Source organism: Bacillus rossius, chromosome 7 (assembly GCF_032445375.1).
Source record: "Bacillus rossius redtenbacheri isolate Brsri chromosome 7, Brsri_v3, whole genome shotgun sequence".
In the NCBI taxonomy this organism is placed as follows: Eukaryota; Metazoa; Arthropoda; class Insecta; order Phasmatodea; family Bacillidae; genus Bacillus; species Bacillus rossius.
Genome location: NC_086335.1, coordinates 45,348,437 through 45,373,560, shown reverse-complemented (window position 1 = coordinate 45,373,560; position 25,124 = coordinate 45,348,437). Strand labels below are relative to the sequence as shown.

The 25,124-nt window shown below is 35.6% G+C and overlaps 1 protein-coding gene across 4 annotated transcripts in view; it reads left to right on the top strand.

Annotated features, from left to right (window-relative positions):
- The window catches only part of LOC134533951 (vascular endothelial growth factor receptor 1-like), a 103,759-nt gene that overhangs the window by 25,394 nt on the left and 53,241 nt on the right, over positions 1 to 25,124 (top strand). For 2 of the 4 annotated variants that reach the window (XM_063371789.1, XM_063371787.1), the window contains exons 2-5: positions 15,714 to 15,838; positions 16,278 to 16,449; positions 18,268 to 18,398; positions 22,088 to 22,226. In XM_063371789.1, the coding sequence (XP_063227859.1) occupies positions 15,714 to 15,838; positions 16,278 to 16,449; positions 18,268 to 18,398; positions 22,088 to 22,226 (567 nt within the window). Of the gene's footprint in view, positions 1 to 15,713; positions 15,839 to 16,277; positions 16,450 to 18,267; positions 18,399 to 18,722; positions 18,883 to 22,087; positions 22,227 to 25,124 lie in introns of all 4 variants that reach the window. The other 2 variants (XM_063371786.1, XM_063371788.1) reach the window with 1 other exon arrangement.

Genomic DNA, 25,124 nt, shown 5'->3' with positions numbered 1-25,124 from the left:
ACTTAGAATTCCCGAAGAAAAACCCACATAACTTGGAACTGTCATAAGTAGAGACCGGAAAAATTCGCGAGTTCATTTCGCGATAGGCTAAAATACAAATAGATATACCTCAATGCAGCCTCTGTCATTGGCTCACAACTCACCTAGATGACTCTGGGCCAATGAGAAACAACACCCAACCAAAGCTGTATCGAAATCACAGGCTGCTACGTTGGGACGTCTCACAAGACAGCAGCCAATGAGTGGCTCACATTTGACCGAGTTTACGTAGAACTATGGAGTTCATCCTACAGGTCATTGAACCCGCGAATTTTTCCGGTCCGTAGTCATAAGTTAGAATTCTCTAAACTAAAAAAAAATTGCAAAGCAGTCATGAGGACTGCCGACAGAAATGAAAACTTAAAACTATAAGCAAACAGTTGTTATTTTTGGATATCCAAATTAATTGTTCGATCTTAAATTAAAACTTGTAAATCAAAACTGTTTACGTTTATCAAATTTTGACATCCATCGGCACTCTGAACAACAATTATATTTATTTTCATATGGTTTATTTATCAAGACATATGGGCTGCGCAAGCCCAGTATTACATATAAATACAACTTAATTAAACTAATAACGAATATACAATTTTTGTTATCTATATACCTAATATCGGCATTCAATTTTTTGATCTCTATATCAATGACACCTTATTTTATTTTGAAATTTTCTTCTTTCTTGTTTTCTTTATCTTTACCATTATTTTGTTCACTTGTTTCATTTTCAGAATCCGCTTCTACCGATTCTTCACAATTTTCTTTCCATTTTCTTTTTCTGTCGTCTGAATACATCTTTAACGTTTTCCACACAGAATCGAGGATCTAAAATTATATTAAAAATAGCTATTTAGAGAGAATAACAATATAATGTACACAACATTTTTTCCTAAACTTCAAATGATAGAATCAATAATAATAATAGAAGTAACTAATATTAATAATAGATTTAAGAAAATACAAATATAATTGGAAATAAGAAATACTAACTTTGTAATATATAATTGTGTAACATAAGAAAATATTTTTTTATAACAATCAGAGACTTTTTCTCAATTTTTACAAAAAAATATTATCACACAACAAATTTGTTATAAGAAAATATTTTTTGATAAAAAACAGACTTTTTAGAAATTTTTACGAAAAAGTAATATCACACAACAAATTTGTTTTATCACGTTAGTAAAATAACTCCTAAATTACTATAAAATACGCATTGCATAGTAATTGTAGGTATTAAAAAACAAAATAATGGTGTGCATAAGAACATGTATATTTTTGATTTAGATATCGTATTACAATGAAACGTAAATAATAACTTGTAATCTAGATTTATTACTTTTGATACACGCAATACATACAATTACTTCTATACGTCAGGTTACGCGCTATATCAATTAAAATTATTTGTAAGTATTAAGTCGCTGTTATTTTAAAAGTTTTTCAATGCGATAATAATTTCACACAAATTTAAAACCTTCATATTTTATAATTAAAAAAAGTTTTTTTTTGCTAAACTCCACGACCCCGGTGAAACCTACTAGGTTGACTTCCATATGGGAGCACATAAAAAAAAGTGCTCCCATATGGAAGCCAACTCAGCAGATTTTTTGTTTCCACCCAAACCGCATTTTGGGTTAGTCTCATTTGTTACAAGGGATTGTATTCATATCAGACAAATGCCACCATCTGCCTGAGAGAATCCGCCTTGGAGGAGCCGGGGCGCGAATCCGGGTCCTACAAGTCACAAGTCAGACTCTCTACCCCAGAGCCAAGAAGGTATAGCGACGTCGTACCTGCTGTTTATGTTTATCTGGAAGCAATGACGGACATAACGTCGTTGTGGGGTATTTGTATGTCGCAGAAATCCAAGACCTATGTTGTGAATATGTATGGAACGCAGAAGACAACCAATAACAAAAATACGTGATTCCAAGAAAGTAACACTAAGTCAGTAAAATATGTACAAATTATCAACTGAGCTAAACGCCATACATTGGTTTGATAAAATTTTATGCATTTCTACCTTTTTATATTTAATTGTCTTTAAAGCATAGATTTTAATGATTAAAATTATATAGATAATAATAATACTAATAATAATAATATTTGTTCTGTTCAAACGTTTTAAATTCGAAAATAAAAAATAATAAAAGTAACTATTATTAATGTTAATAATAGAATTAAGAAAATTCAATTATAATTTGAAATAAGAACTTTGTAAAATATAATTGTGTAACATAAGAAAATATTTTTTGATAAAAATCAGAGACTTTTTCGTAATTTTTACAAAAAAATATTATCACACAACAAATTTGTTTTATCACGTTAGTAAAATAACTCCTAAATTACTATAAAATACGCATTGCATAGTAATTGTAGTTATTAAAATAAATAAATAATGTTCTTATTTTTTAGGTTATATTGCTACAAAGACTCCGTTTTCTTCGTTATTCAAACAATATATATCTATATGAGAATATTAATATATTTTATACTCACTTTTTACTGCACAGTAATCGTATGCTTAAGATTTAAATTAAAAATTGAACAAAAACACAGTTTAAACATATATAGGCTAGTGTTATCTTTTACACATCATGTGACCATGTCGATGACGAATTACATGAATTTACTCCCTAGCCAAACCTTCCTATTTAAGTTTTCACTTAAAAGAAAAAAACACACACACACAACTTACAACAGTCATAACTTATCATTCTCGAAGAAAACCCACATAACTTAGATCTATCATAATTTAGAAACACGCAACTTGTACATGTTTCTAAGTTGTGTGTTTTCTTACTCGGTGATTTCTCCTAGATAAATTGTTTACATGTTCGATTTTTACAAACATGCTTTAGTGCATTCTTGAGAGACCTGCATTGTGCACTCTATGAAAAGGTGTACAAAGAATATTCATATTCGACCAAAAAACACTGCGGTAGTTTTAGCCGCAGCGACAGAAAGTTTTTCGTTGATTTACACATGGTTTATGATAAATTCATAATATAACCATCTTTGTAAGTGTTTTTCTACTTTAAAAAAGTCTTTATTTAATGTTTTTTTTATGAACGTACAGGAAGATTTTCATGTCAGTCCTAGTATGCACTAAAAACATGAAATTTTGGGTTATACATTTTTTGATAAACCGTTCATATGCAGCCGTTTTAAAACTCTTTATTTTGAGTATATAATTAATTAATAAAATATAGGGTTTCCCAAAACTATAGAAGAGATTTTTCATGAGTTTAAGAAAACTTAATTTTTATTGATTTACAAATGATATACCTACTAATATTGAAGATTACGAACGGTTGATTAAAAACCTTATACGTGACGTCATGCTTTCAGTACATGCTGGAACTGACACAGAAATTTGCCTTGAAGTTCATAAAAACCTTTAAATAAGGACTTGTTCAGAAGCAAAAAACCTTTCAAAAACAATTAAACGTTGTTATGTTATGAACATATTAAAAGTAATGTGCAAAAACACCAAATATGAAAAGCAAAATAATTGAAGTGTTCTTGTAGTCGGTCCCGAAGAGAAGCCCGCCAGTTAGGCCAGGGGCATCGCGCCTCAAACAGAGCCGAGGTGCCGTTACGCGCGCGCGCGCCCACCGATGTCCCCGCAGGTGTGGACCGCCGGGCGGTGACGTCACGCGTGCGACCTCCCCGCTTTCTCCCCGCGCCGTCGCGTGCCGGCGTCGTCCCTGCCGCGCCGCGAGCCACCCCCACCCCGGCCCCCCTCCCCGGGCCGTGTCACGGGCACACAGCACACGCCTCGGCGCCGCAGCGGGGACGTGGCCACGGGGGGAGGTTCGAGGGGTCCGGGCCACAGATCAGGCCTGGACACGGACGGAGCATTAGCCGTAATCATTTATACCCCCCCACCCGCCCTTTTTTTTTCTTCTGATTTTCGCATACCAATATGGCGGACGTTTGTTTATATTTGTATCAGTTGTTCTAGCCTGCTTTAATTTACGACTGTTCGGAAGAAGATCAATATATCACTGGTTAGTATGTATGTATGTGTGTGTGTATATATATATATTAAAAGTTCAAAACGAATCTTCATAAAAAAATGGTTGCGTATACTTATGTACGCGCGTGAGAAGTTATACTTCTTTGGCATCATTAAAAAATAGTTTTTAATTGTATGCAAATAATTAATTACAATACAATAATAAAAGGGCTGGAAAAAGATAGTCAACACAGTTAATAAAGTTAAGTTTAAATTTGAAAAATTAAATAAATAAAATTTAGAGAATAATACATATATATGACATAATTTGTACTAAATATAGTAAGATTATTAATTTTAAATATTTATTATTGATTATTTAATATTTTAAAAGAAAATAAATAAATTTAATAATAAATTCAAAAATTATAGTTAAGTTTATTAATTTTTTAAATATTTATTATTTTCTTAATTTAATATTCACTTTTCAATTTTATTAAAAAAATTTCATTAAATTTATTTATTTTTATCAATATTTATTATTTATTCAATTTAATAATAAATATTAAAAATTAATATTTAAGTTTTAAGTTAGATTTTAATTTTTATCACAGATTTTTTTATTAAATGTTTTATTAAATGTATTTATTTGTTTTTGTAAATATTAAATAACCAATAATAAATATTTAGCATTAATAATTTAATAATATTTAGTATTAATTATATTAAATAATATTTTAATTTAATATCTATAAATAATAAATACTGATAGTCAACCTCAATTATATTGGAGCACTTGAAAAAGTATAAAGGCACAATTTTTTTTACTAATATTTACAAATAGTAAATAATATTAATTAAAATGTTCTGTTTAAATCACTACTGAATATAATTTATTAGCACATATATAATTCGCTCTTGTATGAAATGAAACTAAAACACGTGTTGTGAATGTAGAAACTAGAAACAAGTGGATAAATATTATAAATATGAAAACAGTGATCAGAGGCGACGTGCGTGTCAACATGCGCGACTAATAGAGGTTCTATTTCTATTTTGTTGGTAGTTTTTTTTTTTTTCGAGACTTAATGGGCAGTTTAGCGGGTAGCTTCAACCTGTTAATTTTGTGTTACAGTGATGCGCGCGCATCTAAAAATTCAATTTCATCATTTTTTCATAACGCGCCTAAAGAAGTATAACTTCAACAAATGTAATGATATGAGTTGACATTTTTCTCCAATTCAACCTCCAATACCAGTGCAGCTGATACATTTGTAAACAAACAGCTGCCATATTGGTACATGGGGTAGACTGAAATCCCCTTTCCCTTTTGGCTTCACCCTCCTCGTCTGGAATCGGACCTTATGCTCCATCCAAGGGCGTCGCAACCGGGGGGGACACGTTCCCCCCAATAATAAAAGTCTTCAATTTCGTCCCCTACAATAATATATTTAGTTTCGTAGTTTCGTAGTTTCTCCTGATGTTTAAACTAATGATTTTGTGTGGATATAGCACCAGCAGATATGTTAACTGTGTTTTTACAAATTTGTTCTCTGAAAATATTTTTTTATAGAAAAAAAATTATATAGTGCAACCAACCAGGGGCATAGCCAGGGGGGGGGGGTTAGGGGTTCAACCCCCCCCCCCCCTAGCACCAAATCTTTAATTAATTTCTTATTCATCACTCAAACAAATTTCATATTAAAATTCATAAAATTTTTACCATTACAATATTTAAATTTAAGTACCGAAAACTGCTAAAATAGCACTATTTTACACCTTAAAATCCAAATTTTCCCGGGGGAGGACCCCCGGACCCCCCGCTTTAATACGGGAGGCCATGCTTCTTAATACCCCCCATACACAAATCCTGGCTACGCCACTGAAACCAACTATAGTTAGAATATTTAGGAAAGAAAAATGCCTAAAAACCACCTTTTTGCACCTTCAAAACAAAAATTTTCCTGGGACCCCGCACTTTTTTTTTCTTTTTTCCAGGGGATGGATATTCCTCAAACAAACTGAATCAATTGAAATCCCCTCCCAAAAATATATATTCTTGCGACGCCCATGCTCCATCTGTACATTTCCCTAATCTCTGGTTCGGACCCCTCCCTTCCAGCATTTAAAAGAAAAAGTCGTCTTTTTTCGCTATAATCGCCACCGTTTCATTATATAGTTTGAAATTTCGGCCTTCAAATGAAATGATTGTATGGTTGGCATATCTGATATGGCAGCAAATTCTAGCGGCGGATGCGGAAACAACGTGTTATCGCATCGATAAATGTAATTGAAAACACATTTTGTATATTTATCACGCTCGGCATTATTTTAAAGAATTCTACAATATAATTTTGCGTCCGAGTTCCGTATTATAAGTGCATTTGCGACATGAGAACGGATGAATATCCTCATTACCGACGTTAGATGTTACACACATTTCTGGCGAGTAGGTACTGAAATATTAGCTCACTTTAAATAAATAAATTTGTATGTAGAAATAAAATGAAAACAAACTGTTCGGCCGGTTAATACCATATGTGAAGAGACCAAACATTGAATCCATCCGGATTCGTCAAGGGCAAGCGAAGTACGCAAATGCACAACTGCGTACTTGATTTCGAACACGGATATTACTGCTTAATTTCCCGTTAGGGCAGCCCTCGTGCTGTTTCTTCCGGGGGGCAAGTGTACTCTTAAGCCGCGTTTACACCGGAGTTTGAAACACGAGTTGCAAACTTTTATTGCAAACAGCAGTAGCAAACAGTAGTTTCAAATAAATGTTTGCAATTTTTATTTCATGGTTTTATTTCCATGTTTCATGAAAATGTTTGAAACACTTTCGACCTTGATTATGACTCGCCTTCTGGTTCCTGGGATCAGTCCTTCACAGGATGTCAAGTGTCGAGGATGTCATTTTAGCCGCGGCGGCGTGTGTCGTGTTGTCAAAGCAACGTAGGCCGAGACGATACTGGGTGAGGCCGTCTCTGCATTCCAAAGCTACGTACAGTGGAAACGACCTGTTGGACGATTTAAATAGAGATGATGTTGACCCTCTATCAGGTGAACTGAGAACGGACGGAAGTTTTAAAAACTTTGTAAGAATGACCAGTGAGGATTTTGAATACCTATCTAACTTTAATGATTGGTCACAAAATTTCGAAAATGGATACGAATTACCGAAAGTCTATTTCTGTAACGGAAAAACTAGCCGTAACCTTGCGCTTTTTAGCTACCGGAGATTCATACACAAGCTTGAGTTACCTGTTCAAGATATCAAAATCAACCATATCTTATTGTTTGTACCTGAGGTGTGCGAGGCTTTGATAGATCTTCTGAAGGATAACATAAAGGTAAGACGTTATAAGTAGACTACACATAGCCTATATTGGTTATTTTGACAGCCATTTTTAAATAATATAATATAAAATATTGTAGACTCAGAACCTGTTTAAGAATCCCCCCACTCTCACCCCTAAAAGGTCCTAGGGTATTTTATGGCAAATATATTTTTATAATTTTAAGCAATAAAATCTACTACCGGTATTTCTTTATTTGTACCAGAAGTGTGTACTGCTCTGATAGATTTGTTCGGAGACAACGTAAAGGTAATTAAGGATATTGAGTTTTTAAATAATAACTTATATTACTAATCATTAAAAATATCTTTATTATCGTTAACATTTATCTAATACATTACAGGTTATATAACCACAAGTCCAATATTAGGGTCTATCAAACATTTATAAATGAATGTAGGCCTATTTGGCTACACTTAAAGTTAAAGTTTAAATAAAAAAGTATAACATAGGTCAATAAACAATAACTGAAAAAGGGCCAAAAACAACAAACAAAATTACTGTAATTCTGTATAGGTTTTTTTTACGGAGTCATCACCATTGTCCAGATTGCTGACGACTGCGAGCGCGTCGGCTATTGGTGTAAACTGATGGTCCAGGCCAGCGCTTGAAGACCTAGAAGATCCATTTGATGGCGGGTTAGAATAAATGTCGAATTGAGACATTCCCATTTCGAACAAAACTTGATTTATTCTATGTTTTGCTATCATTTGGGATCAAATATCGGTGATTTGACGCAGCTGACAAGCAACATTTTCAGCGAATACATCGCAGTCATCTTTTTGTTTCATCTGTGATTGAAGTTTTTTCATAACTTCATATGCTTCGTGGGCCTCAGGGTTCCTTTTACGTTTGCAGTCCTTACGGTTATTACTAGTGGAGGGGCTGATTTCAGACGAAATTGTCTCACACGAAGAAATATTTCCACCACTTGTTTGGGGAATATCACTGGTTTCAAAAGGAGCTGGTTCGTCTACTTCTGTTCCATCCTGGAAAAAAAGAGGGTATCTAAATAGTATGATAAAAATTTATTTGTATATGCATTACAAATTATTGCGTGATGTCCAAATAGCACAAAAACATGCATTAAAACGCTTTTATCCGGCTTAAAATTTAGTGAAAAATGTGGCACAGCATTACGCTATTCAAGCTTATTTGCTTGAACTAGAAATTAAAATTAAAATTTTGATTTTATTTTTAAAGCAGGAGGATATTACTTTGAGAGGGGTGGCATGTGTGCATTTGCACAATTTTCTACGACGAGAATATGTAGCAAATATAGGCTATAAATATAAATAATATACTAGGCTATATAAATAGGCTATACTATAATTGCTGTACTAGATAATTAATTTCTTCCATCTGATTGCAGCTTCCCTCTACAAAAGATGAGTGGCTACATCACGCTGAAGAGTATAACCGACAATGGAACTTCCCTCACTGTATTGGCAGCATGGATGGGAAACATTTAATGCTACAAGCACCATTCAACACTGGCAGTGACTACTTCAACTATAAAGGATTCTTTAGCATTGTCTTGCTTGCAGTTGTAGATGCAAACTATTATTTCACTTATGTTTCGGTTGGATGCCAAGGACGCATTTCTGATGGTTGTCTATTTGCTCACAGCAAAATCAAGAAATTTTGGGATGAATCTGATTTGAACCGTCCAAACCCCAAAATGTTTCCAGGGAGGACCTATCCAGTACCTTACATCCTGCTTGCAGACGATGCATTCCCTCTGCAACCAAACATCATGAAACCATTTCCAGGCCTCCACGATAAAGAAAGTCTTAAAATAAACCTTTAACTATCGCCAATGCCGTGCCCGTAGAGTCGTCGAAAATGTGTTTGGTATTGTATCGGTAGTGTTTAGAGTAATCAGAAAACCACTTCTTCTTGAACCAGAAAACGCTGAAAGAATTGTATTAACATGCGCGCATCTGCACAACTTTTTAAGGAGGAGCGAGTCGTCAAGTGCATCGTACAATCCCTCAGGGATGTACGATAGTGAAGATGCAAGTGGAACTCTTGTACCTGGCCAGTGGAGGGTGGATGGAATGCCCCAGGGGACACTTCTCCGTCTAAAGCGGATTCCTAGGAAACCCTCAGAACTAGCAAAGGAGATCCGAAAAGAGTTTGCAGAATATTTTAAGAGTCCTCAAGGATCAGTCTCCTGGCAGGATAAGCATTAGGTTAAGGCAATGTGAAATCGTAGTGTAATCCTGATTTAACATTGGCACAAACTTACATTAGTGTTTTTTTAATTGTAAAAATGTTTATTGTAAATTTTTTTCAGTAAAAATATACGTAATTATTAAAAAAGCTTACCTGTGGGCCTACTGCTTCTTTCTCCCCCGCTGTCTCTCGAGCTTGCCTGGGGGTCGTTTTGTCCTTCAGGAACATCATTGGTTGAAAAAACAATGAGGTTCCTCATTTTATTTTGTACCTCTGCCTTGCTTAAATTCATTTCACGTGAAATGTCATTCCATGCGTAGGTTTTCATGTTTTTATTTTTGTAATCGGGAATAGTTTGGTTCCACAGGACTTGCTGCTCTCTGTACAAGCTAATTAAATTAACTTTAGAATGTTGTCTTCTCCCCACTCCATCTCACTCAGTAAATTTTCCATTGTCACACACCACTGATCACTCACAACACGCACGAGATAACTCACAAGTACGAGAGAACTCACAACAAGCTCGAGGTAACTAGTAGCAGTCCAGACAGGAAATGACACTTGAGTCGCGACAGGGTGGTGCGAGTGATCATGTGAGTGAGAGTGGAGGTGGCAGCGAAGGGGATGGCGGGGAAATGTTTCTGTTTCGTGTTTCAACGGCACATAGTGACTGAAACCAGTGTTGCAAACAAAAGTTTGCAACTCCCTTTGATCTTTACCGACTTCAGGTGGAAACAAAAATTTCTGTTGCAAACACTGAAAAACTGTTTGCAACAGCGAAATGTTTCGTCTAAAAATGCGCGTTTTTAGAGATGTTTGCAATTTCTGTTTGCAACTCGTGTTTCAAACTCCGGTGTAAACGCGCCTTTAAATAGAAACTTCAGGGCAATTCGGTCACGGCCTTGGTTGCGAGTGCGGCTCAACTTGTTTTGTTATTCGCGACGCGACGCCTCAGTCCAGCCGAGAAAGGAAAGTCTTGTGCCACGTTAAGAATGACGTCATGTCCAGATGTTTGTGCCATGTTTAGAATGATGACGTCACGTTCGACGTTCAGATGTTTCTTCCGCGGTTTCAAGGACGGCGCCTGGACGGGAGGTTTAGAATCTAGAGACATGTTGTTGGTAAGAGGGAGGGAGAGAGCGAGAGAGAGAGAGAAAAAGTGAGAGTGAATGTGTTAAAAGGGCCGTCAGGTGTAGCGGTATGTACTGCGCCGCCGGCCATTGGTTGTTCTGTTTGGTGGTTTAAAAGTCACGTGGTTGTGCACCAATGTCGGACATGCCAGACCACCGCCCAGAGAACGTGCCAGGCCCTTTATTAGCGACACACCAGTAACGTCAAATACTCAAAAGCTTGTCGTAAAATATTAAACCTCTATTTATTATAAGGTAAAAAATAATTTAGTCAAATTTTAATTAGGCTAAAATCATGTTTTTTGTTATCATTATAATTTCTTATACTTTTCAACAAATAAATAAACAAGAAAAAAATTTCGACATTGAAGTTTCTAGTTGGCTTAAAAATGTTGTTTTAAAGGGTAATTTTTTAAAAATTTATTTTGGGGTGTTGGATTTTCAAACAACCCCATTTTCTCTGAGAGCTATTCCATACCCACCAGACTACACTGTAAGTATCTTCTCCAAAAAAAATTAAGGCTCTGCAAATTCTAGGGCCGCCACTGTCACGCTTAGAGGTTCGAGGCGAGGGCACCTCCAGATCACAGTGGACTCCGAACGACTCAGGCTTTTGTCTCGGTGCACATATACAGTCTTTACACATATATTAGAATTGGAATGTCTACTGCTACAAATTTAATTACCTTCCTCAATCCTATCTACTATGAAGTCACTAACAGGGGCCAGGTTGATGCCTGTTACTTTGATCTAGCCAAAGCTTTCGATTCTGTTAGTCATCCACTTCTACTTGTTAAACTATCCAATTTTGGTTTATCTGACAACTTTGTTAATTGGTTTTCGAGTTACCTCAGTAACAGAAGTTTCTTTGTCTCTATTAACAACTGTACTTCAACTCTTCACAATGCCTGTTCTGGTGTTCCTCAGGGCGGTACTTTATCGCCTTTACTTTTTAATCTATATATTGATGATATCACACATGTCTTGTCCCACTCTACTGGTGTTCTGTTTGCAGATGATCTTAAAATCGGTAGAAAAATCTTCTCAGTCAATGACTGCATTTTATTGCAATCCGACATCAAGGCAGTTAAATTTGGTGCAAATCAAATCTTGTCCGTCTTAATCATGATAAAACAAAAATAATTTCATTTACTTACCAGGAAATATTTTCCTATAAACTGTGAGTACCTACAAATTAGAGAATTTAATTCCAAAAACGACTGCTTTAAAAGAACTTGGAATTATTCTTGATTCTAAATTATTTTTTCATCAACATGTAGATTTTTTAATTTCTAGTTCTCGAAGAACACTTGCCCTAATTAAATATATTACTTACCATGCCTCTAATTCAGATTCCATTATTTCTCTTTTCTTAGCACTTATTTGGTCAAAACTAGAATATTGTTCAGTAATATGGAACAACATTAATTCATCTGATATTGATACAATTGAAAATATTCAAAACAAATGTATTTAACTTATTACTCAAAAATCATTTCCCCCTCCTAAATTAACATCACTTTTTGATCGGTGTGCCCTCCTTGAATATCTTTTTATTTCCAATTGTTATTAATCTAAAATCAATTGCAAATACATCTTAGATAATACTGGTTTAAGAGTCCCCCAGTATCATAGTCGACTTACGTCTACTTTCTGTACAATCAAAAGAAAAAATGATATTATTTTTAGATTAATAAGCAATTATAACAGTTTAGACCCAATAGTAACAAGCTTAGCCAATTAGTAAATTATTTTAGTAGCACTTGCAGCCAATTCAATTAACTGTGTATTCTTAATCCACTAATTTTCTGTATTTTTGAATTTATTAATATTTTTTGTTTATTATTATTATTTTTTTGTTTGTTTTGTTTTGTGTCCTTTGTCTGTGGTGTCTCTTGTGTATTGTGTGTGTGTTTTTTTTTTGTTTCGTGCACACCCCTGTAATATCTCATCAGAGTGTTGGTGTGCATGTCACAATTTATAAATAAATAAATAAATAAATAAATAAATAAATAAATAAATAAATATTTGAGTTTTGCCAGGGTGTTTTCGAGCCCATGATCCATGACACAAGTGTGGCGATGTGTGTATTTATCCAGCAGAGAGGTGCAAACATAAATCTAAAAATGCATTTTTTTTTTTACTTCATGACTTAGTTAATACATTCACACTCATTTAGATGTTTTTAATACAGCTAAATATGGAACCTCTAGTATCTCAGTCAGTACAACTAAACTTTACAAAAACCTACTAAAAAAATTATCACGCCATGAAACCCAGAAGCACATTTGTTAAAATTGTTAAAAGTAAATCTGTGGGAGATGTTAGACATGAATACATAGTGATGTGTAGAACAATGTGTGATTCTTGTTAAACTAACCATGTAAAGATAATACTGTGTAATACTCTAAATATATGATGAATATTGTAAGTGTTAAATGTGCAATTTATAATGTTTATGTTAGAGCTCATCCACATATAGACTAAAGTGCTTTTGTTTTTCTGTAGAAAAGTTTATTTATAATGTTGCCACATTGACATGTACAATTTCATTCTCTCTGGAACTGTAGTTAAATAAATAAAATAAATCAAATTTGAAACCTGCTGCAACTGGGCACAAGCCCGGTGGTAAGCATTCACCCTACTTTCCTCTCACACTCCTTGCCATCACACACATTCCAATCCCCTTTCACTCTCATGAGCATCAAGTTTTTCCCCCCTTTCCATTCCCCTTCTTTCCTTAAAAACTTTCCTAGAGTTCTCCCTCTTGCCCCAGCTCTTTTCACCATCCTACCCTGCTCAATACTTGATACACCCTAGCTAGCCTCTCCAACTGCCTTCAGTCCTTTAAGCTCTCCCATCATATTTATTTCATCAGCTCTGTTGAGCTAGTAAAATACTCCCCCTTTACATCGCCAATAATTCTCTTCCACTTTCCCTTCATTTACCTAACTGCTCTCCTCTGCACCCCCTCCCGTTGTCGAGCATTGCTGTATCATTTCTCAAACTGTATTGCGAGATATCAAGTAGTTTATCGCTACTTTACCTGTTTAATGGTTTTGTTGTGTGGCTAAACATGTGAATGTTTGGTTATTTAGGTCAACTACAATTATTACGTATTAAGTATTAAAACTGCTTTACTCATGCATCTGATGTAATTCTACAGCCCTTTCTTTTTGCAAGAATTAGCAACACTTTGGAAATTCTAGCATTGGTAATATACATTAATAAAATCAAACAATCACCAATAATACAAAATATAAAGAACTAACCTTCACAACAACTTACTACTGCTCACAACATGTGAACGTCTTGTTTCAGATCTTATAAACATTGGCGGGATTCATATCCTTTCATGAATATGCGACTTAGAAATAATTATATCTCAGATAATATCTATAGCGTTGCTATTTTACAGAACAATTATTATGTAAAGTTCCAAGTTTAAAAAAAAATTCATTTTTGTATTTTTCTTTGCTTTTTCAAACGTGAAATCCAAATATTTTGTGAGCAGTTATATTTCATTTCACCTAGCCCATTAGAAATGATATTATCTAATAACATAAGAAACATCAAATAGCTTGCTTCAAATTTGTTTCCTTTATTCAGTGAAATAATAGGATATTGCTTTCTAGATATCAGAAACTGCTACAAGAAAATGATGACATATGAAAACATTTAACTGTTATGTTCAGATTTCTTAGGTAACTCGAATGCACTCTAGATTAAAATGGAAACCATATGATGAAAATCAGACAGACTAGGTACGCCTATTTGTAACATTATTTCTGTGCAACAGTTTTTGAGCTTTTAGGGTAAGGTCTTTTGATTTTACTATACTGTACACAAAAATTGTCTGTTTTCCTGAAGCTGAATAATGCATAGACTTTGTGCTGGTAAGTTTATCAGGAGATGGCATTCAAAAGTAATTTCTGGAAAAAAAAAAAATCACAATTTTATGCAGCACATTTTGACAGAGGATTATGTTAACCGATGGTAGGGCCATCGAAAGAAATAAGGGACAATGGACAAAGAATTTTGTCAGGACCCCTCCCGATTACAAAATTTTTATTTTTCAAAACTCACAATTTAAAAAATAATAATAATTTGATGTTGATCGGGGCTTTGCCCTGTTTAGAAAATTTTCCAACAATTTTTGATGTTAAAGTTCAGATTTTATTACAACAGTTTCTTGCTCCTTGCTTGCAAAACCCTTGTAAATGAATGCTTAGAATGGCTAATCCATTTAACCTGTTATCACCAATTACGCTAATAGCCATGTTTTAATACGCAATAACAGAAGGAATAATATAATTGATTAAATCATTTATTTTTTTTTACTTTGGAAATATTGGTGGGTAGAGAGGGTACAACTAGTAGAACTATTACAGGAATGCAGAATTGTCCAGCACAGGCCAGTTGCAAGACAGATATAGAATAGTATTTTGGACTGTGTTGTACAGGAGAGGCTATGGGTGTACAGTAACTGCTGGCATTTGTTAAAGAACATTACTTATATGTACATGGTTCAGTTCAATAATAAATATATTATGAATCCTAAAAGTATCCTTTAAAAAAACATATTTTTATTGAACATGTATGTACTATTTTTTCTGGTGTTCTCCACGTCATTAGGAACATCAATAAATTGTAAAGTAGCAATTTATAAAAATATGTATATTGTTTGACCCTTTGAAATCTAATTACATTTAGTGATATATGTGTTATTGAGAGATGGATTGTGTGAGCTAAGCCTACGTGTCTTTCCTTACAAAATACAAAGGAAAAATTGGTGAAATACCTTAATACCCTTTCATTTGAAAAGCAGGTTATTAATAAATGTCATGCAGTAAGTTAGCTCTGTAACCGAAAATAACAAGGAGAGTAATATACCTATTTATTTATTTTAAGTTAATTGCTATATTCTATTCAGTGATAGAGTAAATTTTATATTTAACTTGAAATATTTTATTAGAGGGTTATGTTTAGTGAAAAACCTATCCTTTTTTGATGTTTAAAACCTGTTTTAATTTGTGTTTCAAGGTTATGCCACTGAAGAAGTGGTCATCTTTCCCCACACAAACCAGACAGTGATAAAGTCAGGAGAAGACATCGAACTCGAGTGTTCCTATACTAAGCCTGTTAACTGGGTTTTCTCAGAGAATGTGGTGAGTTATATATTTAGAGATATTGTTGTAAAAACTTTTAATATGTAGCTGATTTACATTCTCATTGCATTGTGTACCGGTATCCTTTTTGCATGCTTCTGTTTATCATGTGACAATTCTTGGTTTATTTTGTCTTAAAACAAAAAATGAATTTCTGTGGCTCCCAAGTCAAATATTTAATATACGTAGCTACTTTTAACAAGATGTCAACAAAAGACAATTTTTGCCAGTTTGCTATGAACATAACCAGGCTACTTAAGAGTACCTACTGCATTCGAGCACCTTTTAAACAAATAGGCCTAGAGATTTTTTCCCAAATTTACTCGAAAGCATCAATGCTAGAATGAAGAAATTGTTATGTTTAGCCAGATAAACAAAATTTACATTCAAACTTTCCACAATATTTATACATAGTATGCCTACTGAAATTTGGTTCCAGGACAAGAATGAAGTCAACATTAGGCATTGGAAAGTTGGACTTTATTTCAAAACCCAGTTGACACTACCAGATGCAAAGTATTACCATACAGGCAGTTATGAATGTGTCTATAATGGAAGTGATTCAAGTTCAAGTGGAAAAACTTCTGACCGTATTTATGTATTTGTAAAAGGTGAGTCATTCATATACAGATTTAAAAAAAATATATAGTATTTTTGAACACTGGTGGTGAATTGTTTTGAACAATAAAACTACATTCAGTATAAAAATTTTAAATATCTTAATTGGAGACAATTTATTGCATCTTACATATGAAGCCTTAGCAATATAAAAGTGTAGGTATCTGTACCTTGGAGGCGTAGGACACTATGTGGCATAAACATTACTTTCCATGAGAGCAGTTTAAAGAATTTTAAATAGTACCTACCTCATTTATTTACTCAACTATTTTCTACCCAAAACATGTCAATTTTTGACATATCATAGATCTTAGTGTTGTATGCCCCTAGAAAGAACGTCAAATGATGGTTAGGTTTATGGTTAAAAGTACATTTTGCCTATAAGTGGACATAGTGTCGTATGCCTCACAGGTATAGATATACACTTGTAAGCTATACAAACTCTTGGCAATTTGGATATACTGAGATAGGTAGTCTTTTTGAGAACTTAATAGGATATCTGTTGTCCATAGTTTTGTTGCATGTCTGTTCAAACCTTAATAATTTTCAAGGATGAACTGTGCATGTGATTACCATTTTAATTAGGTTAAATATAAAAAATTACCTCAGGAACTTTGGATTGATTATTAATTTATTTAAATTTGTATCATGCCCACAACAGTTTTGGAACTTTTTTATATAACAAAATATAAAATCCTATTACAATCAAAAGAAAAATATAAGAAAAAAGATAAGACGAAAAACAGTGAACACCATCTGATATACATCCAGTATAATAATAAGAAGCTTTATTATTTTGAGACTGTTTAAAACCAACAAACACACTTGTACTGTTTCTCTCAATCTTATTATTACATAAAGATCGCAGGCTTTCACGGCCTTGTCTGCATTTTCTTGGCGTCTGGGTGTAGGCCGTATCAGGTACATAATTGTTTTGCGACATTTGGGCAGTCATTGCAGCTGCCATCATCAGGTAGAGTAAGTCAGACTTAGTCTACCTGATGATGGCAGCAGCAATGACTGCCAAAACGTTGCAAGACAATTACCAGACACGGCCTACACCCAGAAGCCAAGAAAATGCTTATTATTACAATTAATCATATTGGCTGTTACATCTGAAATTAGTATAACTCATTTCTCCCCTATATTAGTAGTAGACTTGTATGCTAATAGTCCTCATGAAAGAAAGTCTTTTCTTGAAAAATTATGCACTTCTTTTAACTTTTTTGTTTTAGCTCTTTTCATAATCTTTCTTACTTCATTGATGATTGCACTTTATTGCCAAGTGTTACTTCTCGTACATTTGAACTAGACTCCATTGCATTTATGCATTTAATTGTCAACATATTTTGAACAGGTACAATACACGAAGGGAGAGTGCCGCACTCCAATTTTATGCATTCCTTTCCCCTACTTTCCCTATTGTCTCGTGTGCATGACTTCTGGCCCATATAATATTGTACATTCAGAAAATACTGGTCGTTACTTTTTTGTGTTGCTCATAGCTTACTTTAGTACTTCATAAAGAAGTGGTCTGTCATGTAGGCTAGTTGTTAATGTGATAGCTAAGCTAGGAGTAAGCGCTTTGCATTCCCTGCAACTATCTAAAATTAAAATTCTGCCACACTACAACATGTTTGGAGATCTTCCTCTGCAAAGGTTTGGTACACACAGTTTCATTCAAAATCCATTTGGATACTACACAGGATTTCAGGGTGATGCTTTGCAAATGTAGTGATATTGTTAAATAACAATTTTTAATTTTTTCAAGAACATTTGTTTTGTGTAATATGTACAATATTTTTTTGCAGACACTGATCATTTGTTAACAATTTCGGAATATGAATTTGTTTCTGCGCCACAGTACGGTGAGGCAATATTGCCATGTATTGTGACATCTCCTGAAGTGAATGTGACACTATGGAAAGATAATAGGCAGTTGGTAAGTTACAGCCAGCTGATTCCAAATTACTTAAAATTTTTAGCAAACAGTTTGTTGTAAGGAGTTTTCTTTATATAAATAGTTACACTATATATGTATATGTTTTACTGTAAAATTGTTAAAGTGCTACTTATTTACTAAACATATTTGGAGTGCCAGGTAACTTTACAGATATGCTTGTTTAGTTAGTACAGCTTTTTTGCTGCTAGAGATATATACTGTTTGGAGTAATCAAATAATTCTCCAAGTCAGTTGCAGATCAGATTATGAGTAAACGATGAACATGCAAAACTCCTGTTCAACTGTTTCCTTTGCTATGTTAAGATTATAGGTGTGGCGGAGAAAGATAGCCTGGAGTGTCGCTACGATGCTACTGTAGGATTCACACTGTCTAACGTAAACATCATACATGATGGAATTTATGAGTGCCGGTCCAGACTTGGGGACCACGAACAGGAAGTCACTGTACTTCTCACAGTGCAGTGTATGTACAATTATGATTTTCTTTCTCGTAATTGCACGCTATGCTAGTTTTGTACATATCATGTCATATTGGTCAGCATGCTGTAGCTTTGCTGCTTGGTCTGGTAAGAGGGTGTTTCACCGTTATCAAAAAGTAGACAATAATAATTCAAGCAAGAAAGTATGCTTATCATCGAAACGTGGTACCAGTTAGTATCACAGCTCCGGGACTCCATTGAGCATGGAGAAACTTATCTGTTGGTATGACTGATGTAAGAAAGCCAACAGGAGGAGGAAAACATCAAGAATTTTGGTCGTCAAAAAAGGCAAGGCTGTACTGTCTGATCCAGCCTGGTCAAGCATACAAAAGAAGCTTAGCCTAAACCAAAGAATGTTTGCACCAAAATATGAGGAGAATAGAATATATCCCTACACAACACAGATGTTTAAGATACTTTTTTTTTAATGTTACCGGAAAATAACAATTTTTCGGGAAGGTATTACATTTCTGTATGTTGTACCCATTTTGCTCAAGTCAGTCCGGGCAAGGGTCTTTGTGACCAATTTGAATGTGAAAAAATAATTCCCGGGTGTTGCTTGGGACAAACTACGAGAACTTACCCCAAAGAGCAAGCTCAGGAATTTTGAATGTGAAGTGACCAAACTATTCCATAGGAGCATGTATCCTGGAGATACCTGTAGGAATATTTTTCAGAAAGAGTTTATTATTTTACTAAAGGCAGAGTAGTTTCAAATTTACCAAATTTTTTAGTATGGTATGTGATATTTTCTTGGCTTCTGGGTGTAGGTCGTATCAGGTACTTGACTTGCGATGTTTCAGCAGTCATTGCAGCTACTATCATCAGGTAGACTAAGTCTGACTGGTGCAGAGGATGCAGATCCTTTTATACCCTGGTGTCTGGGTGGCTGTTTTCTGGTTGGCCACCCAGACACCAGGGTATAAAAGGATCTGCATCCTCTGCACCAGTCAGACTTAGTCTACCTGATGATAGTAGCTGCAATGACTGCCGAAACATCGCAAGACAATTACCTGACACGGCCTGCACCCAAAAGCCAAGCAAATGCAGACAAAGGCTGTGAAAGCCTGCGATCTTTATTAGGTAGGTATGTGTTATGTTCGTCTCGTGCCCATTTCACGTTGCAAGTCCTCCAACAGCATTGTTAATCCTGCCGTGTGTGCCCTTTATACACACAGAATTTCCCTAACCTACAATAATTTTCCTAACACTACAGAGTGGTATTTAAAGCAATTATTAAAAATTTTTTTTAACTAAAATACAAGTAAATGAGAACATTTGTTTTAAGATAAGATTTCGGTTTTCCATCAGGGCCTGTTGACATACTGGATTTAAGTAACTTAATAAACCAGAGCACAACACTCCCAGAAATAGAGGAAAATGGGATTGAATCAATGCTGGTGTTTCATATTGGAAATGTAGGGCTGTTATTGGACGAAATATAAACACTGGAGAAAAATTGTGCAAAGGAATCAGAAATTAGAGAAGTATCTTGAGAAATAACTTCAGTAATTTTTAAGGATAGTCAATCCTTGTAGCTTTTTATCATAACTTTGACATAACACAGAAATTTTTAGGTATTATGCTCTTAACATTGTTATTTATTTTTGGAGTTCAAAAAATGTTGTCACATTTGTGAGGTTCGTGACTGTTTTACGTTAAGAGTATTGCATTGAATTTAGTATTGGCATTATTGACTCACATTATTTCTGTTTTTTTGCAAAAAATCTTGCTCCTAATGATGGATGATGGTAGGTAGCATTGAAATATGTCTGTGTGCTGGTTTGTGATGTACACTGGTCCGATCCAACTATCTGGTCCCTCTGTTATCAGCTATCACAAGTTTTTTCAAGGTCCAACATAAGCAGGAATTCCACTAGTTCCTGTTGCTACTTTAACATGTGTTTCAGCACAGTATTGATATTGATATTAGAAAAGCGGAGCCAACACCATCTTTCAATACACCAGTTCACTGTCTTTGTCCGCACATAACTGGTTATTCCATAACACGACGCAGTACTCAGCTGTTCTCATCAGTCACTCATTAACCTGAAACTCACAGTCTTGCAAAAACCATCAGGCGGCTCTTTGGACCCAGCGGCCTGTCTGGAATGTTCATTTTGTCAGTTAGAGGTCGTCAATTGACTTCAGTAATGTGTTTGAGGTGTTTCTTCTTTGTAGTATGAGCAACGTGATGTCACCTGATTCTCTGCGACTCACACCCAGGTCCAAACTGGTGTTCTGCTGTTTGAAAATTAATTATGAAAATATAATGCATTTCCAGCATCACGCTACATTTTACGTAACTGATATTGGCAAATGAACACAAAAAATTCTTCAATTAACAGAGGTTTTTTTTTAAAGTAAGTTCAAACAATTTTTAACGATAATTTGATCTGAGCCTGTACTCTGGTATTTCAGGAATTTAGTAGGCCTTAGTTAAGTCCTCACCACCACTTGTGTTTACAAATATGTAATTTGTATGTCTGTCGAGTTAGTATTGACATTATTTTTTTAAACAAATTAGACACTGAATTTTTAACCACTAAAAGTATTTTTAAATATAAATTTGGAAAATCCTGTTGATGTATAGGCTGTAAACATAAGTAAGTGGGTTATTTGTGGAAATAAAAAATGACTTTATACATATTACATTCATTACCTTCTAGTGTTTCATACATATTGTTAATGTAGGTTTCAACCTGGAGTGTTGTTTGAAACCATGTTTTGTTACATTTCTGTGAATACAATATCATATTAAACAAATGTATACAAGCTACATATACCCTCATAGAAAATTAATGTGCTGACATTGCACTACATCCTGTTTTAATCTTCTACAGAAATTAAATATTTGTGCCGCCAGATTGATACTTATGCATTGTCGTGTACTGGATGAATTGCAAACTTGAGTGCATTGTTACTATAACCATTTTTTTTCCTGTTGGGAGAAGCTAATATTAGACTTTAAGGGCAGGTTAATCCCTATTGGCTGTGCAGGAGATGGTTTTGTTTGACAGGATTTGTAACTGATTTTAATCTTTTCATGCCATTGATATTAAGTGTGTTATAGTTTTTTCTTTATTATGGGAAGTCCCGGGTTTTAACAGAATTCAAGAGTTCACAGTTAATGATATCCACTATCTTGTCTTTACTTTAGAACTGTATAATTAGTACATTTGATTGCAGATCTCACAGGATGTAATCTACGACCCTACTGTTGGATTCACCATCACTGAATCTAAGTTAGAAGATGCAGGAGAATATAATTGCGTTGCTCAGCTGGGTGAAATCAGCCAAGAGAGCTTAGTGTACTTGCTTATTAAGTGTAAGTGGGTTAGTTTTCATTCTGTGGACTAATAAAACTAATAACTCCTTGAGATATGTATCTGCTAGTGTAACAGCTTGATCAAGTACTAACCTTATTTTACGCCCAAATTACACTAAACTGTATTTAATTTCACAGTATTCACCTATTACACTAAACTGTATTTATATTCACAGTAGGTATTCACCTGACAAAGTGTCAAATTGTACTAACTGTGCACCAGCATGGTTCAGCTGTGCGTTCACAAAATCTGAAGTAAACTAAGGCTGAGTACCGGCTTTCCCCATGCATCGGCAGGTGAACACATCACAGAAAAAGCACGAAACTTGGCTAACAAATATATTTAGTGTACAAACAGATAATTATTTAGCCTATTCATCTTCCTTTATTAAAGAAGCACGATCTTTGAAAAATGTGTTAACCTTATGTTAACCATATTTGTTTTGAACTTGAACAGTTCAGATTTTATTAGTAAGCAGGATAATGTCCTTACTCTCTTCAATAGTATGGATTCTCACCGAACATAGATGAATGATTGCAGATAACTTGTGATGAAGGTAAATATTGGGCAATGTTGGGGAATTATTCTCAATTATTAGCAGATGTGAGAATTGGCTTTATGTCCTGGAGTGTACTCTTCTATAAAATTCACAAGTTATTCCATTGACTATAAAAATGATATGAGTGGTAATTAATTATATATTTTTCAGAATTTTTAATTTAGAGGTTAGCAAATAAACTATATATATGTATATACATATATGTGTGTGTATGTAATGACACATGCATAGGTGCAACATTGCAATACATTAATATTCTAAGCAAGTTTCACAATAGTACATCGTGATGCAATGCATCAAGCTTTGATGTGTGTTAGATTGTTGACTTGAGCAAATATCTTGTTAGAATTGCACATGCATTTCATCTCCAGTGACAGATAGGAATAAGAGAACAAGAATGATTACTTGTTTTATCAAGAAGCGCACAAATAGTTGTGGTGAGGACAAACCATTATTTTTGGCACGTGGCTAGAAAGGGGTTGGAAATCCATTTCTCCACTCAGCATGGCGGAAGGACATGGTGTCATCATAGTCTATAAAAAGTTTCTTAAGCAGTTAAAAGCCAGAGAGTGTAGACTTGGCTTAACATGATTCCAGACTCATAAAATGGCTTCAAAACAGTCATAGTGAGCAAACAACAGTCACTCGCGAGCTGAGAAAAGTCGCACCAGTTGTCGACGTTAGGGCAGTTCCCGTGGTTCGGAGTCGCTGCCCAGCTGCTCCGGTAGAGAGGGTACGTGCCACGTGGCATGGGAACTACCCTAACTCAAGTGAAATAAAAGAGTTTATGACGTTAAGTTGTGTTTACTGCACACGCCACACACTGTACATGGGCTGTCACGGCTCCCATCTGTGACAGTCCATCAGGGCGAGGCCCGGCTCCACGCACTTTGAGCGCGACACGACACTACCAGTGACCTGACTGGCGGTGACACGATAGTGACGCGACTGGCGGTGACACGACATTGACGCGACTGACAGTGGTGTGAATGACGGTGACGTGACTGGCAGTGACGCGAATGAAGATGACACGAAAGACTGTGATGTAACTGCCGATGCGAACGATGGTGACGTGACTGACGGTGACGTGACTGACAGTGATGTGACTGACAGTGATGCAAATGACGATGACACGAAAGACTATGACGTAACTGCCGATGCGAACGACGGTGACTTGACTGACAACGCAAATGACGGTGACGTGACAACGGTGACACGACTGACAGTATCCGTTCGACTCTCACTCACAACTTCGCGACCGCACTCTCTCATCCCACTCAGGCGACTAACTCGACCCACGCTCCGCGACGTCTCAGCGGCCTCCCCCCTTGCCGCGCGCACATGAATCCCCCCTCTTCCCTTCATGTGCGAGTGCGTGGAGCCCACATGGTCACAGGCGGGGAGACGCGACTCAGTCGCCCGGGAAACACATCTACAGGTACACAACACAAATAGATATTTACAAACTCACATAATTACATAAATAAAACCCTAATGAAAGGCACATTACTGTTATGGTGATGCCTCTGCAGGGTGTTCCCCTCTCAGCCAAGGCCATTTGTTACACTTTTGCGCACGGGCGCCGGCGCACACGCAAGCCTGAAGCAGCAACGGGCAATAATGGCCTCAGCGAGCCGGAGGAGCACTTGGGACGACGTCACAGTATTTGAGGGCAAATCCCGGCAATAGCACAAGGGCAACTGAACAAGCCAAGGGAGCCAGGATGATATGGGAAGGATTGGCGCTGATGCACATGGCAACACACCATTTAGATGTGATTGTTTCAAAGTGCAAGGATTTAATTTCAGATCATTTACAAATACTTAGAAATTTTGAAGTCTGCTGCATTGTAAAACCTAACCCAAACACTCTACTGAAGATGTTGGCACACAGAATGCGTTTCACAATGTCGCACCTGCATTTGCTGCACTCGCAGTAACGTCGGGGTGGGCATCTCATAAAGGGCTTAAAGGGTCTGGATGGCACAGGGTTTGGTCAAAGTGTAATGTAAGTCCTTATAACAACATGTAAAATATGCTAAGCAAATTCCTTGGAACTTGTATTAAAATACTGACATGCTGTGTGCCATGCACATATTACCACAGAGCAGTTAGCTCCTCCTTTCCTAAACACGTGTGTGCGTTGAGGCTTATGAGTGGAATGGCCGGCACCGCAGTCTCACATGATCAATCAAAGCTTGCGGTCCGCAGAATTTATTACATGCGCTTCCTACATCCTTGCGGTCCAGCATATTCTCCCCGTAAGGGGCAGAGTCCGATGGGGAATAGCGTGGCCCCGTATGACGAGGGAAATGGATACGCCGTTTCATTGCGGCCCA